This window comes from Pungitius pungitius, chromosome 13 (genome assembly GCF_949316345.1).
Source record: "Pungitius pungitius chromosome 13, fPunPun2.1, whole genome shotgun sequence".
NCBI lineage: Eukaryota > Metazoa > Chordata > Actinopteri > Perciformes > Gasterosteidae > Pungitius > Pungitius pungitius.
Genome location: NC_084912.1, coordinates 16,173,366 through 16,190,643, shown reverse-complemented (window position 1 = coordinate 16,190,643; position 17,278 = coordinate 16,173,366). Strand labels below are relative to the sequence as shown.

Genomic DNA, 17,278 nt, shown 5'->3' with positions numbered 1-17,278 from the left:
ACATCTATTCAATAGAATTCATACTAATTTCACTATTCTTATTTTTTCCATTCCATGAGAAGGTTAAATGATTGAAAAGAAAAATCTACTCAATAACAACCACGCGCTGACTGTGTGCATCTCATTGGAAAAAAGAAAAGAAATGTGAACAATATCATGTTTTTTTTCTGTTATTCTAGAAAAACATAACTTCACGATTTGAAGAAAAAAAACCTCACAGCTACTGCTACTAAAGTATCCATAGCACCGAATTAAAGCAAATGGTGGAATGATTTGAAGTGACAAACTTAAATCGTTTGTTAATGATGTGAAAATACTGTTACAGATATGACATTGTTTGTTTTCCAATATACTCTGCACCATCTAATAGAATAATACTAAAATTACAAAGTACAAAAATCAGGCTGCCAAGTGAGGGGATGCAGATCCGAGGAATATAACAACCAGCGAGAAGGTTAAACGTTCCTCTCCACTCAGCTCTCAGAGTCTCGTCAAGTCCCGTCACAGAGTCTGATGTGCAGAGTCCAGCAGGCCTTTCCTCTGTGGGGAAAGGGTCATTCTGGGTAAAGTTCCTATTTTGTATTGCATCCGGGTGAGATTGGCCTCCGCTTAAGGTGCACGCACACGCGCAGTTTGCGGAAGCTGCCGATGGGTTTCATTAGTGTTAGAGGCGTGATTGCGGCTGATTTGAGTGAATCCTGTTTAAAAGAATTTCAATCAGAGGAAAGAATTTTCTGTGTTTTCAAACGGTACGCTGCTGAAGGTGCTGCTGTTTCAGCTGTCTCTTTCTTCACATAAAATCAGTGGAAACTTGCCTAACATTCTAAGATAATACACGCTAGATCGTAAAACTTCCAATCAACCTTCTACACTTGCAGCTTGTTTCGTATAATTTTCAGTGCAAATAGATAATCGCTACCTTCCAGCCGCGTGGAGACTGGTTGTGTTTGTCATTGCACCTTTCCATTAATGTCACTGCAGTGGGGAAAATAACATGGTAACCAAGGCAACAAAATAAGCCATCCACCCCAACAAAACTTGTAAGATGCTACAAATTGCTCGGTTGATAATAGGGATTGTATCTTCACAATTAAATTCTGCATTACAGGGTGCATGCAACCCAAGCAGGATGTGAAAAGTTCGGACTTTGGACACGCTGTTCCTCAATTTAGGCCGGATATAATATTGACTGATGCATCCTAATTGGTTCCCCCAGTCCTGTCGTTACCAGAATGCAGGTTTCTCAATTTGCGGGGCTACAGTGGGGCTGAAATCTATTTGCGATGTTAGTGGGTCTTCTCACATTGTCCTAATGTGTTCGAGAGCAGCAGTGACGGAGTCCCCATGGTTATAATTAATGCAGAATCAGACGGGAGCTCGTGCCTGTCCGTACAAACTTCCACCCCCCTGTTATAGATTGGACGCATTGAGCTACATCTTGTGAATATGTCACCGTGGGAACGTGTGCAAAATGCAGGGCTGAAAAAAAAAAGAAAGAAGAGAAAAGTTTGGGATCATTGGATTCTGTGTTTGACATGGCCCGTTGCTTTTTTTTTCAAAAGTGGTTGGTTATAAGTATTTATGTTGTAATGGTACAACCAGAAGTGATTATGCTGTTTCCATGTCCATTTATTTTAAAGGAGAACAACATTGCCTATTGACCAATATCCCATCATTTGTTGTTTCGTGTGACACATAACACAGTAATCGATAGAATGTTTCGAATTCATGGGTTGATGAATGTGATATTTCATTGCAGTGTTTCCCCTGGTTACAACTTCGTGGGGGGGGGGGGGGGGGCGAATAGACCAGCCGGCGGGATGGGGGGGAGGAGGATGCGCGCTTCAAGGGGCCACACGTTTGCATGTATGTTTTTTTTAATTATTTTTTGAATAAATCCCAGACTTTCTTAGGGGCCCTTGTTCGATTGTAGGGGAAACACTGCATTGCACTTGTGATCCTTTAAAAGCCAAACACAGATGAATGTATTCCAGCGTGAAACAAGCTGACAACCTCATTAACACAAAACAAAATACAGCAAAAACAATATCTTTATCTTCCCTCCCAGCGGTTGGCAAGCCGTGTTTCCTCAGCTTTTCAACATATTTTTCCCTCTCTGCGGTGATGTTCCATATTTGTACGTGTTCCTATCACACATCACATCTAATATTAGGCTTTCAAGGCTGCTGAGCGAGAGCCAGACTTAAAAAAAACACTAATAATGAATGTAGGTGCCACCGAGACGGGGTGAAACAGCATGGCGATGGGTGGGGCGTACCATTGTCCACTGGAATGTGTACGAGAGCCAGCCAGTCACAGGCCGCGGGGCGCAAGGCTCGGCGGCCTGGCGAAGGTGGTGGGGGGGGTCTCGGGGGCGGCCACTAGTCATACTGGCCCTTCGGTCAGGCTCTCCAGGGGGAGGCTGGTGGCGTTGTCCGTGGGCTGTGGGTCGTCCTCGGGGTGCGAGGGCACGCGGGCGGCGGCAGCCAGGCTGGCATAGGACAGGTGGCAGTCCAAGTGCAGAAAGGGCGGGTAGTGCTGGCGATAGCAGAAGTACGCAAAGAGCAACCCGACCACTCCTCCGACAAAGGCGTCTGCAAGATTCACAAAAAAAAAAACACACATGCTTTAAAACGTGGAATAGAGGCCACAGAGAAGAAAAAACAACATTGTAGACTCACAATGAACACAATCGATTAGGCATTACTGGAGGCAGTGTAATAGGTTCCCCAGTGAGCATTCATCACACCTGACTAGTTTAAAGAGCCTGATGAAAGCAGACTGAAAGGCAAAGCGATGAATCCGTTCCACTGAGGCTCACCTTCCTCTGGACAGGCTGTCTCTGGCCTTTTATCATCTCCGCGGAGCACTTGCCCGTTATACCTGCCCCGCCTTAAGCTACGATACATAATTTAATACCCCCTGCCACGAGGAAAATTAAGCTTATATTGCTGCGTATCGCTCAAAATGACATGACCAGCTGTCGGCTGGAACAGCTGAAGCAGGGGATTCTATTACATCCAAATCATATCTTATCACCGTGCTCAAATGAGTCTCTTTAACTTCTACTGTGTGAAAAGAAAATATGATACTAAGGCTGAACTATACAATGCATGAGCTTTCTGTGTTTTGCTTCATCGACTCTGTCGATTGAATCCAACAGATTAGTTTGGTGGCCTCGGGGCGTCAGCCTCTCTCACCTCCAAGGTGCAAAGGGGTGCTGAGGATATTAGAATCTGTGTTGCATGGCTCAACGGGGGCTCTCAGGTCGCGCTTACACCGATGCAGATTGGCGTCCCGACAGCTTTTTGGGCCGCACCATTGCTGCTTAGTTACAGCCTGCCAGGGAGAGTATTTTTGGAAATACTAAGATTCAAAAGGTAGTTGGCTCGCCTGCAACCGAATGTGTTGCATTTTGGATTTAAATAAATCTTGGCTGCCCTGTTCACAGGGAACATATGGATCCCTAAAACAATTTAACACCATATGATAGACATGCCATCGTATTACCACATTTTCTCTCTCACACCAAACCCGCGTAAACACGTACAGACCGTATGCAAAGCTGGTGCTTTTCTTCCCAGGTTGAATAAAATGACACCTTGTTGTCATTTAAAGCCTTTCTAATTTTTCACGCTACACCTTTTCATTAACATGAAAGTTTCCCAGTCGACTTTACTGTACCGTTTTCAGCCTCTCATCTGATGAAGTTAAAATGGGATTACAGCAATAGAGCTGCTTGAAATGAGCATCACCCAGAGTTTGTCTTGCATTTGATCTGTGTTTGACTTATAAAATGCACCTTGAGCCAGGTGAGATGGAGATGATCTCCTGCACAGCAATCCTTTCTCACACTGACACAAGCAGATCAAACACTATGTAAGTGAAAAGAAAAGACACTGAATAACAAAGAGTCCCATGTCTAAGCTGTCTTGCAGACCTTGCCAGTGGTGTTTGTAGTCACAGGTCCGGGATAAGGCGATCATCATGGCACTGTAGAGAGGCAGCACCATGGCACAGAGGCGCCAGCTACGTCCTCGACCTTGATCCGTAAAACACTGCAGCTTCCCCGCCAGGTAGAAGGAGGTGAAGCCGAGGCCGGAGAATGCAACTGTAGCAGACAGAGAAGAGGGCAGACATGCCATACCAACAATACTGTGTGTATGAGAAAAGACATACAGAAGAAGAGACAACCAGCTATATTGTAATGGCAAAGCATTCCAGGCTGAACAAAGCAATGAAGAATGTTTGTTTACGGCCGCCCACGAGCAGGTGAGATCACCGAGGGATGGAACTTGCGTCCGCCAGGAGAAAAAAAACTCCACACTAAATCACTTGGTGCACCGCGGCTGATGGAGACGTTCTTAGAGCGTTTCTATGTGCATCACTGAGCCAATACACAGAACTAAATGAGATTCATAATGACCCATTTCTATCCAAACACTGCTAGACTAAGATATGACAGTAGGCCCTGCCAGTCCCAAATTACACTGTATTACAACAGATTAGCATGGGGCTGATACATTGATACGTAGCGGATCCTCTCGTCAAGCAACTCCTCTGCAAATGGCCACATTAAGCCTGAGAGCCGGGGGCCACGGCAGAAGCTAAAGCCCTTTAACAGAAACTAATGCAATTGAGCTGCTGGACCACCGGTGATGAATTGATGGTGGTGCAAGATTTGCAGCGGGGCTCCAATTAAATCAATTATAAATTGTGCGCACCCGTAAAATGCTGGTGCAGCGGGGTCAAACATAACATTTGTCCCTCTGCCCACAAACTGCCCAAGAATGCTGCCCGCCATGCTGGACACGTGTGTAGCCTGCAGAGAGAGAGTGCGTGGGTGCAGAGAGCAGAGAGCAGAGGTCCAGCTCTCCCAGTGGCCTTCCTGCTGTCAAGGAGTAGGCGTTGGCTCCATTAGGAACTCTCCATTTCTCCACTAGGCAATTGACATTTGCCCAGTGGAGAAATGGATCCATACATGGCTATAATGTTGTTTACGTTGTTGCAATTTTACATACAAATTGACACTTAAACAGCAATAAATCGGATTGGATTCCACAAAGGTTTGTATGCGTTGCTGTATGTGTTCTTGTTGTCGGGGGGGGTATGTAGTTACGCTCAATGTGGTCACCACACAATCAGCAATCGCAGTACCACCAACAACAGACATTTCATCGCTACAAGACATTTGCAACAAGCACTTAGTACCAACGCTGGACTTATCCCTGCTCCATCCCTCCAGTTTTCAAACTGTTTTTTTATTCTTGAAGTAGTGGATTGACATTTCAATCCATGGGGCCTATAGTGTGACTAAAGTATATCAGCATCTCTTGGCAACACCCGTATATTTTTCAAAGATCTGACGTGAATCAAATGCATCCTGAATGACTGGGCCCCTTGGGTGGCCTATGCCCTCTCAATTGCTAGTATTTGTTTAAGTGAGTTACATTTGTCCACTGGATCCCTTTTCATGGTTTAAGTGGACTAGCAGTTACATTACATGTCGTTTAGCTGACGCTTTTATCCAAAGCAACTTACATTGCATTATAACCCACGGCTTACATTTTGCCTGGGGAGCAATTAGGGGTCAGGTGTCTTGCTCAGGGACACATGGAGCAGCCAGGATCCGAACCGCCAACCTTGCAGCTCCCAGCGCATCACACTACTCTCCAGCTCCTTGGAGACAAAATACACTCATGCCTAGAAAAAACAACTTAATGTATTCTACTAGTTTAATCACTCTTTATAGAGAGCAGGGATATTCTGAAATATGCAAAAAACGATCTGACACACTGCAGTCAGCCATATCCTCAGCCAAAGTCGGCCACATGAGTTTAGGAGATAACAAAACATGGCTCAGTTCATTGGTCCAGTCCTTCTGTTCAGAGGTTGTGAAGAAGCCATCTGAGATCCTGAGCATCCCTCAGTGCCCATACATCTCACGTCTGGGCAAACTCTCCAAATTACCAATGACACAGCGCCTAGTATCATCCAGTTTAATAGCTCTCTGAGCTAAGGAGATTACATCACTCATTTGGATAGACTCAATGATCTATGACCAATGACTGCTGAGCATCTCGACTGTGGGAAACTGACAGCAGATCCACGTGAGAAGATGACATCTTTTCCTCCAGTGGTGGGCTGTCAATTTGTGAATAAATACGTCTGTTTTTTGTGAGTTGGCTCTTTTCAGTGAGTTAATTACATTGATTGGACTATTTGCATTAATTACGCAGCATGGCGTATTCATGCATCTGCAGTTAGTGTGTTTACAAGTGCTCAGCTTCATGTAACATTTTATTTCACTCTAAATGTTACAGTGTTATGTGAATTCACCCAAAACAAATAATAACCTATGATTATTTGGTTATTCAGCTGTAGTAAGACGGCACAGAAGGTCCAAGTGGAAAACGCACGTTTCCAACTGGTCTCCCTTTAAGTTTTCAGTTCAAACAAGATTTGATGTTCTCCATCTCTAGTTTCAATACTGCATTATGTTCAACTCATAAATTATGAATTATTAAGGGTCAAATACACCTAAGTCGGTGTATGTTTTAGGGCGGGCTTACTGTGATTGACCGCTTTCTGCCAGCATCTCTGTGGCACTCCTTCCCATTCCAAATATAACTAAATGTAATAATGAATGTAATAATGAATGTAAATGTAACTTATGTTTATTGGTTATTAAAATATGGCAACAGCAAAACCACCAAACTCAACGTCCACTTTGTATGCACAGCACACCGTCTGTTGTAGCGTTGTATTATGCAGGCTTTTTGAATGGTCTGATGACTAGACTTATTATTGTAGCACAGATTTGAAGAGATTTAATATAAAGCAAGCAACATATTAATAAAATGCTCATAAGGAGAAAGACAGACAGTGAGTCAACATCTTTATTACACTAATATAATTGCTTTGGGGGTATGTATAAAACATGAGGGAGGACATTAAATGTGTCCCTCACTTGCATCTAAATAACATCATTCTATGTGTAAAATTAGCCTAATTAATATTTGCAGGGGGCGACGAAGTGTGCCAAGTAAACTGCTGAAGGATTCTTCTCAAGAGGCGGCAGGCGACTGTGGAAAGGGCGAAGATGAGGCCAAAAAAGTAAAAAATCTCGGTGATGAATCCACTTGATGCATTTTAAAAGACTTGACAAGTAATTCCCCTGAGACAAAACTCACATGCCTAACGAGAGTGATGAGTTAAGATGACTTTTTTCATCGTCAAACAACTAGGAGGTTTATTAAGAAGAAGCAACCGAGGCATACCAGTTTCAAAACTATATGAAGAATATTCATTCATTAATTCCACGTCTGTATTGAGAAGCCATATAAAAATCTGTATGAAAAGAATAACAATCCTCTCGGTCACAATGGAGAATGGTATTGTGAAGACTTTATACTTCTATACATTGCAATAACTAGCTTTAAGGGAGCTCTACTCCCTTCATGGATTATTTATTTGATCATTGGGCACACAACAGTTTTTTATGAACCATTTCGACAACATTTCTGCCAGTTACAGCTCCTCAACTTCGTCAGATTCTTCAGAGTTCATCAGTGAGGAACAGTGAATAAACATCTAATTCTCTTTAGTTATGGAACTAATTGGATGGGACATGTTGTGTGCAAGTGAAAGAAGCAATATGGAGACACAGAGATGTTAATGGGTTAACCTAATCACATACAACATTTTCTTTAAGGGCATTTTAATTACACAATACAGCCAAGCCAATGCTGCATCCCAAGGCTCAGGTTGGGGGAGGTAATAGAGGGTGTGTACTACCCAGTGCAGCAGCCCATCAGCCAGATGATCGCGCAAATGTCTTGAGAGAAGTCCCTTTGAACAAGACTTGATATTATTGCCTCACTCTCTTTAATCTGCTGTTTTCACCCAGGACGAGTGAGCTATAGGACCTAAGACCCCTACCGGGAGGAACCTTTGTTGTATTTCGACCCCAGCCCTTTTTACCAACATTTAAATCTTAAAGGATCACTTTTGTTAATTCATTGTCTCTGTGAACCTGGTTTTATTCCTAAAACGTCCCATGGGTTTCCACAGCACGAGTGTGAGTACTGTATTGTCAATAATGTACTGTTTAAGTGTGTTGCTGAGGGCAAACCGTTGAACAGTGCATCGTTGACGGTAGAGTACTGCCTCGAGTACCTTATTGCTTTTATAATAGAGTTGCCAGCAACAAGACTGATATGGAACACTAGGTCAATGTAAACAGGTGTGCAGTACATTATGGCTCAATACAGTGCACCCTGTGACTCACTCTCAACCAATCAGAATGCATGGTCATATATTTTGTGTTAGTATGCACATGGAGAGATGGTGAAATAAATGAGATTAAGAAGGAGATAACCTTTACAGCTAAGGTCCAGCTTGATTCACACCTGCCTATTCCAGTGGATTCAGGGTTTTTTGTTTTTCTCTTTCTAGGACCTGTCTCCTCCAATGTGTGTTCCTCTGTTACCTTGCCACGAGATGGAGGAAATAAATGAAATCCCAGAGACCCTGATTGATTTAAAAACTTTCAAATGCAATATTCATTTTTTTTCAATATTCCACTCTGCTGTCAAACGCCGAAGGCACCGTGCATATTTCTGTTTGTCCTGGCTTATTTTCATGGATAATCCACTATCGTTTAAGGGGAGGCATGGATGTCTGAATGTATATAAGAGTCTGTGTCCATGGCATGTTGCTTACAAGATGCGTTGCTGTACGCCCAGATGTCACTTTGGTTAAGGCTGCATTCACTGCTGCTATTGGTCTGCACGTGTTCCCCGTTGTTTACCACGTCCGTCTGAGCCAAAGGCTCGTCGTGTACGCGCTGCCCACCCGGCGTAGTCCCGGTGAAAGGGGGACGCAGACAGGAAATTGGATTTCTTCTGCTCTCCAGATGTGCCGGCGTACGGGTGCTCCCTGTGTCCCCGTGGCACAATTCTCTTAATCGCCTTCTCGCTCGCGTCGGCACAGGGTGGATCTAATCCATACACAGCGCTGCAGTGACGTGCTGAGAAAGGTCCCTGTCTGCTATTAGCCGAACACAGCCAGGACTTTGGAGCAGTTCTATTTAAAGGTTTCGTCTGAGAGCCTGTTACGTGTGCAGCTTCAACATTATGTCAAGGCATCGATTTGCAATCAGACTGGACCATGAAATTACAGCGGCGCTGAAATCTCATCCATCTTGCTGCTGATTTTCCAGCTTGCTACAGAGTAGTTGAAGGCAGTCGCAGAAGCATTTCAATTAAACACCTTCACAAGTGTTATTTGCAGACACACATACACACTCTAGTGCACGTCTTGTCCTTGAACTGAGATGTAACACTTTTAGTTTTGTTGGGGAATATGAAACGACGTATTTAAATGTATTCCTGCATTAGTGCTTTGTTAAATGTTAAAGTGCAACATGGGTTTAGAAATGGAGGATTTTTTCATTTTGCATAATATGAGTTTCAGTGTAATTTCAACATATGCAGTCAGTGTAATTGCATGTATGCAGTTACAGGAACGAGAGAGAGAAAAGCAATTTGGCGAGTGTGTTTCATCAAAGACGTTTCTTCTGGTCTTTACACCCCCAGCGCAACATTCAAGGCCGAGCAGCTACCCACCTCGTGTGTGGCCGCCCACATCAAACACTCCGTGGACTTCACATCAGACCGCAGAAAAAAATATATATTAGAATTGTTTAACAGCTTGCAAAACGATATGGTGGAATAATATGTCCGGTGCGACGGTGTGCACAGCTGGACACAGCTGCAAGGTTCACTGAGCTGATGCAGTGGGTGTTTGTTCACCTCTCGTGATCACCAAATGAGCCAGATTGAATTCAATTGACTCAATCAATCAACCCGAGAGGGTCTCGACCATCTTCCTCGGGATGTGTAAATTGAATGAAGACACTGTCATTACCTTGGAAAAGTAGCACCAGACGCTTTGAATAGCTCCAGTTGCACGCAGCTTTAATGAGGCGCAGGGTGATTTGGAATAGATTTTGGTAATGTGCATTGCAAGCGCTGGCGGGCATCTGCCACGAAGGAAATCTGGGACTCACAAGAGGAATGGCTGCTGGGGAAGCTCTTGCGTCCCTCGGAGACCATATCTGGCTCCCCGGTGCACAGCATCTTTGCGTTCACTTGCCCGTCCGGGAAGCAGCGGTGGAAATAGTCGGGCCTGGGTCTGAAAATGAAAAAACAACCCTGACAAGATTGTTGCTCAACAATTTATTGTCCATTAATCTAGAAGAAAAAAAACGGCATTGGCAGAGATATAGCATTACTAAAGGAGCCGGAAAAATGCTCCAGGGTGATCAGCGTACCTGCCAACAATCAACTTGATAGTGTTTGTGAAGACTCCATTTAGGGCGAGGGCCAGGGACACAGCTGGAAAAGGAAGATCGACACACACACACACACACTTAAATCAGCCTCCGACTGTTAGCAAACGAGACGTCATAGAAACAGTGATGCTGCCGTGGTACGATTGATTTAAGGATCATGTTCTGGCTCCATTCTGATGTAGCGTTCAAAAAAAAGAGCCCATTAGGTTCATGGGAAGTTCCATGGCCGCTGGACAGATGGTTGTCAGGTTTTAGGAATTCATTCTTTCGGGATTTCTAGGCAGCAGCTGTAGCGAGCAGATTCATAAACACACCCAGAGAAATACATCCATGAATTCATGGCCGGTTTCTTTCATCTATAGCAGAATCACGTCCTGATAATATGAAGTACTTTCAGCCACTGCTACAGTGAGCCAGATATTTAATTGGGAGCAAACGTATCCCTACAGTGGGTTTGGCAAAATGAATGAATCTAACTGCTAAGCAATTAGGACTTCAGTTCAACTTTGGTATTGAGGAACAGTAGGACTGCTGCTGGTTGACAGGTGGGCAGTGAGCGTTGCACTGTAACTCTACGTTCATTTAATTAGCTGGGAGGCAAACCACCGGGGCTCATCATTAGCCACACTCGCTGCTCTCTCGGGTTAATCCCAGCAGCGTGCAGGTCAATTGAATTCCACCCACGTCGCCCCAAGCCGTATTATCTTGCTGAGCCACTGGGACGAGCGCAGTGTCAATATTATTTAACAGCTTGTTAATTCAGAAAAAACTTGAGTGAGACGGACTCGTTGAAAAATGCGACATTAAATGGCAATTTCTCATGGTATGAAGTGCAGTGTATTGTTTAAATGTGTCAAACTGCACGCCGTTTGTAAAATGTCGCATGTTCTAAAATAATGCAGTTTTGGTACATTTAGCATTATCATCAAAAAAAAGCAGGACAATATTCGTATGTCACTTTTTCAAACATATTTGGCACATAAGACCTAATATACAGATAGCAAACAAACTCCTACTATTGTGCCGCCCTCGTTGTCTCGCTGACTAAAAGATCCTCTACACACATCCAAGTATATCACAGTGAGAACTCACAACCAGATGATGAACACCATCATTCATGCCACGTAACTCAAATAATCACTGCAGAATCATCTCCATGTCGTTCTCTGTGTGTAGTCTTTTGGAAAATATGCCTGCATTATATTGTGACTAGGGATAGGGATAATTACACAATTAAACAGCGGGAGTTTTGGAATGGTAAAGGGTTATTAGATGAGCCAGGGGAACATTTTGCTTTGTTTACTCCAAAGAAAAATGATGTGGCTGCACTGTTTCAAAGAAAAAATGCACAATATCACAAAAGTCCCATTGGCCTTTTAGCATCTTGATCTTGAATTTCTGCATGCACAAAAACATCTGTTTGAAATGTTTGTTTGTGAATTTGGAGGACCCTTGGGGGCAACCTTAAACTCAATAAGCTGCAGGAATAAATGTACTTTATGATTTAAGCTTAAGATGACAAAATAAGTGGACCTGCATCGCCACTTTGACGCAGTCCAAAAGGTTCTTCTGTCATCCGTCTTTCTCTTTTCCCTGATTTCGAAGTCGTGTTCAAATCTGTGACCATGTGAGAATAATGGCCTTCCTTTCATTCTTTATTCTTCTGCGTGATGTTGATTTGTACGACCATGAAGCTTTGTAAAGTGCTTCTCTGCAGGCGATAATGGGCCTTTTAAATTGGACAAAGAACTGTGATCTCCTCACTGAGCCACCGGATTCATCTCTGTGTGTTTCTTTAATTGGATTTGTGTTCAACTTGCCTAAAGCTCTCGTATGTCCCCTGCCACAGGGTGGGAAATGGGGGCAGAGAGAAATGCCCCAATAGAGTGACAATGTGTGTACATACTGGAGGCTTCTGTGATTAAGATTAACTTGCGTGGTGCCATATTGACTGTAAGATTAGGTCACAGAATAATGGATCTGCACTATTAAGCCTAATACATTTGTTGGTGGGTACCGTTCAGCAGATACTTACAGGCAAAGCAGAAGAAAGGAGAGCATTTGATTTAAGAAAAATCCAAACAATATACTATAAATAGATAGGGTTTCACTTAAAGACTTCTCTTAAGATTGCAACAACACATGTGTGACATTTGAAGTAATTTGCTTCACGTACCTAAACACGCCTCTTTGAGCTCTGTCTTGTCCGTCCGCTGAATTATCTTCACCACGAATATCACCGCCAACGGGGTAAGGAACGAAATGGCCTGAGGACATAATGGTTAGAATCTGACAGTCATTATGTCATCAGGGATTTGCTGCAGCGTTCCACAGGATCTGTTTTGCAGGTTAATCATTAATTTACTTTTGACTGGGGGAATGACTAATAAGTCAGTTTATTTTAATTAGGCAAACCAGGGGGGGGGGGGCAAACAAGCCTTTTTGTGGTTCAGCGGGGTCTCATCTTGTCTCCACAGAGAAGAATTTTTCCACTCACTTGATAAGAGATTTGGGGCTAGCAAGCACATCGGTAATTATTCATGCCTCACAATAGATTCATTATGTTTCAGGCAAATTTAATATATTTTCAAATGAAAGGAGGGTACTTCAGTGAAACTGCCAATTTTAAATTCATTTTGCACTTCACTTTCGTCTTTGCAGGAGCTGGATTCAAATGAGCAATCACACTGGGATTCGAGTGCAGCGACATTTATGATCTTAATAAGAAAAGTTTGAAATCAGCTGTATTTTTATTCCTCTTTCCTGGATTTAAGAGTGCAGAGGTAACAGAGATAAAAATAGAATTGATCAAACCCAAATTGTATTCTTTACATTATTATAACTCCCACTTGCCTCGGATGTCCCCCATAGTGTTGCATCATGGGGAGACTGCTGTTGGAACTTCAATTTCGTATTGGTTTTCCGGTCCAGATAGCACAAGTTAACTGAACCACAACGCTGCAATAGTGCTCTTTATGTTTTTGGAAGGTGTTTTTCTTCTGTGGGTCCTTTGCATCTACTGTGAATAGGTTTGAGCTGTGTTTCGTCAGTGTCATAGTGTCACCAGATGGAACCAATCCTAGCGGTCATCAACACAGGTCGACGAGGGCATTGCATACAAACTATTGGCGGTGGGTGAGTGGAGAGAAAGAGACGGCTGAGGGGGGATGATGGACGGCAGACCCTGCTGGAAGAGGATGAGTGGCTCGGGGATTTGAAGGCAGGAAGGAAGGGAGGCGAACAGGAGATGTGATGGATGAGATGAGCTGATCTGAGGCAAGTTGATGGTTGAGCAGACAAAAGCAATGTGAGAAGAGGAGGGGAAACACGCGTTGAGCTGGTGATCCCTGCACGCAATTAACAGCACACACTTTAATTCAACCTTGTTAGAGACATTGTTTACTTGATGCTGACACGGAAACCTGTTACTGTGCCTACCTATACTGATTTTTGCCTTCAATTATAACACGTTAAACATAACTTTCTCTTTTTACACCCATTAAAACTAGGTAACATCATTTTTTTCAAGAGGATGTTGAAACCAGAAAAACCAAGCCGAGTTCTCTGAGTCACCTGAATGCAAGAGGATATTAGAAACCTTTGAAGGGCGGTGTGTAGGTAGAGTCAACATGTCACATTACTCACATTGTAGCAATGAACCACTAGGTGCTTAAGCTGGGCTTTACTCAGTACAAAACAGCCATGCAGTACATGCTGTATCATGGCCAGTATCACATTATATGCACCTGCAGATAGAAGACATTTAACAGCGTCTCTAATGACACCACATGGTCAGTAGAATAAGTAGCTATTATATTATATTATATTGTTTAACCTTAAAGAAAGACCGTACATGGACTTAAATGCTGCCTGGCAAAACTGGATGAAACTGGATGACAAAGCTGTGGTAACTCAGCAGCTCGTGACATCCCTGATGTTTGCAAAAGAAATGGTGTGTCGGTGTCCTTTCAGTCACAACAGCCCCTCTCACTGTGAGGGAATCCAGGGAATCATGCACGGGGTGTGCTGTATTTTATCCCTCCAGTATTTTACTTTCACATGCTCTTCATAGCCTACAATTATACATGGCCTCTCAAAGTATATTACAGTCAATTAAAGATCTTGAAAGCATCCGGAAACATAATGTGGACATTTAAATACAAATACGCATTCCTGCGTTTTCATCAACAAAGACGTGCATTATGGTGGCACATGGTCTTGATTAATGTTGATGATCTTTTTCACAGTTTTAAAATGCTGTTGAAGAGGACACCTCACTAAAAGTAAACTTTTTCCGAGCATGTGGGCCGTTTAGATGAGAAAACGTGGGATTCAACAAGCCCTCTACATTATGCCCCACTTCCTATGTCACTTGAAGGTCCTTGTTAGAACCTTTTGTAAGTGTAGCTAGAAACATCTGTTTTAAAGGTCACTTCCCTACTCAAAGATTCCTCCCCGTGTAATTCAGCAAAAAAGCACTAGAGGATATTCCTGCAATAACGAGAGAGCGACTCTTAAGTTAAGGCTGCATGCATGATAACAGAATATATCTAAATGAGTCATGGTTTCATGGACGGTTTTAATGGAAAGATAAATCATCAAATAAACCACACTTCAGGGCTACTGTCAGCACAATGACATTCAAGAGGCCGGTCTAATGGGTCTCACCACCTGGAGCATTTCTTCCAATAAGGTTCATGTTGGCTGGGGGGGAGGGGGGGGGGCGCTTGGTGGACAATCAGCGACTAATGGCAAACTAAAACAGCTGTTTTTCTTTCTGCTTCAGTGGTGGAGCTTTTTATAATAATTTGTAATATAAGAGTTGGTTATACATATTCTTTGTTAAAAATCCATTTTATTTATGAATAAATGCCCTTATGTCAATTTAAACCTTACAATTGGTTGAACTGATCGGCCCCCCACGCCTCTAAGCAGAGCCTCAACATACAGTATATCTACTGCTGACTACAGCCGCTGTTGTCATTTCTGACACATAATGATTGACAGGGCTCTCCGCCTCTGTAGCTGTTTCTGCAAATAACGAGATGACTGATGCGTGTGGGGTGACGCAGGACGCAGCGGTGTGTCAGTCACTGAAGCGCTGTCAGTTTTCAAACAGGGGAGTCAAACAAGCAGAGCTCACGAAGGTCTTTACCAGTTAAGTTGATTTGTGTTGTGATCTGACAGGAAAGGCCCACCATGAGGTATTATGGCAAGTTAGCAATCACAAATAGCTGTCCAGCTATTCAAAATGAATACATGTCAGCCTGTGGGAGAAGGGATTAACTGTAACTATGGACCAGCTAAAGCCCCATCAAAACAAGCCTGTGAAAGAGGACTTCCGTCCCGGTTCAACCTGGTGGAAAAAGAATTTGTCATATAAGTAACAGGATGCATTATGCAATCATCATCAGAACGGAGCACAGACATGGAAATCACATTCAGGAGGTATCCATTAGAGCCATGTTAAAAAGAAGTTCACATGCACCACGTTCTGCCATCAATGCCTGAGTGTTCCTGCTTCCACAGACACGGCCTTTCAGCAAAACCCTTTTACTCCTCTTCATCATTTCTGCCAATTTCTGTCGGAATCTCAAGTTGAGAAATCCATTTTCCTGTTATGGTTTCAGAACAACCAGAAAAGAAATATACTAAATGAATTGAACCTTAATGCATACTAGAAGGCTAACTCATGCCCATGCTTCCTGTCTTTATGCTAAGCTAATCACCTCCTGGCTCTAGCTTTATACTTTGGTTCAGACATGAGGGATTTAAATCCTATGATGATTTTAATGGCAGGGAAAGCAATAATAATTTCCCCAATCACAAACATTTCATGTCATTATGTCAGTTCTTTGTTGATAGAAATAGATCTGGATTTTCAAGTCCAACCACAGCGTGTTTCTTTTTGCCATTGTGGGTGTGTTTTTATATTTTCCCATAATCACATTTTGAAATTGTGTTGAGACCACAAGAGTCTGACAACAAAGTATGACTCACAATAACAATGAGCCCAACATGCTGTATTTCAAGTTTATTGAAGCAAAAAATGGGTTTTGTATGAGATTCTATAGGTTATTTTGCGCTGCATTTACAGCCTGAGCCAAAGGAAAAAAGCATAACTTTTCACCGCCCACTTCAGTCTGAGAGAAGATTATATTTACAATGGATGCACCAATGAATACAGTCAGTCGAGCCCTTCTTGTATCTACCAACACGCCACATTCAGGCCTCCACTCAAGAGAGGAAGCTTTGCAGTATTGATCCTCTTAAATAAAGGATTTCTGCACCATATCGATTACTAAGAAATAAGCACACAGTGTAATTCATGTAGATTGCAATAATGGCCTTGCATTTATTGGCAATCAAGTCAGTAAGAAGAGCAAATGCATGAAAAGAAATCAGGTACTTACGAACATGACCCTTTTGGGAATGTGGTCTGACTCAACCAGAGGATTCTTGTAGAGCCAAAGCTCCTCTGGTTGAATAACTCTCTCAAAGGGCTCCAGGAACTCTGTAAATCTGCAGCAAGGAACAAAAGAACACTATTGAGTTATTCATTTGTGGGGTTTTTAGTAGATGCTTTTACACAGGGCAGCATTTATTCAGTATACACAGCCTGATTGGGGCCGGAATGTCTGCATTTGCAGAGGACAACAGAAAAGGAGGCAGGTTCTTTCCCAAGGACAAACACATCTGAGGTCAGTGGAGTTGGGCTACTTCATGCAAGATCGCCTGCACTCTGAGCGGGAACAAATTAGCAAGGTCCCGCCTCCCTGAAGCCCTCGCTGGCCCCCAGTGATTGGTCACACATGTCCGTTGTCTCTACAAAGTTTTTTAAAACAATGCAGAAGTCCGCTCGGTCGCAAGGATCTATAGCTGCAAGGGCCATAGAATATTACATATAAAAAAATACGGTAA

The 17,278-nt window shown here is 43.0% G+C and overlaps 1 protein-coding gene across 1 annotated transcript in view; it reads right to left on the bottom strand.

Moving 5' to 3' along the window:
- Window positions 1–1,792: 1,792 nt before the first annotated feature.
- The window catches only part of plpp4 (phospholipid phosphatase 4), a 31,141-nt gene continuing 15,655 nt past the window's right edge, over window positions 1,793–17,278 (bottom strand). The window contains exons 2-7 of the mRNA XM_037465661.2: window positions 16,771–16,879; window positions 12,534–12,624; window positions 10,337–10,400; window positions 10,073–10,197; window positions 3,941–4,111; window positions 1,793–2,594 (exon numbers count right to left, since the gene is read on the bottom strand). Coding sequence (XP_037321558.1) covers window positions 2,386–2,594; window positions 3,941–4,111; window positions 10,073–10,197; window positions 10,337–10,400; window positions 12,534–12,624; window positions 16,771–16,879 — 769 coding nt within the window. The 3' untranslated portion in view covers window positions 1,793–2,385. The remainder of the gene's footprint in view (window positions 2,595–3,940; window positions 4,112–10,072; window positions 10,198–10,336; window positions 10,401–12,533; window positions 12,625–16,770; window positions 16,880–17,278) is intronic.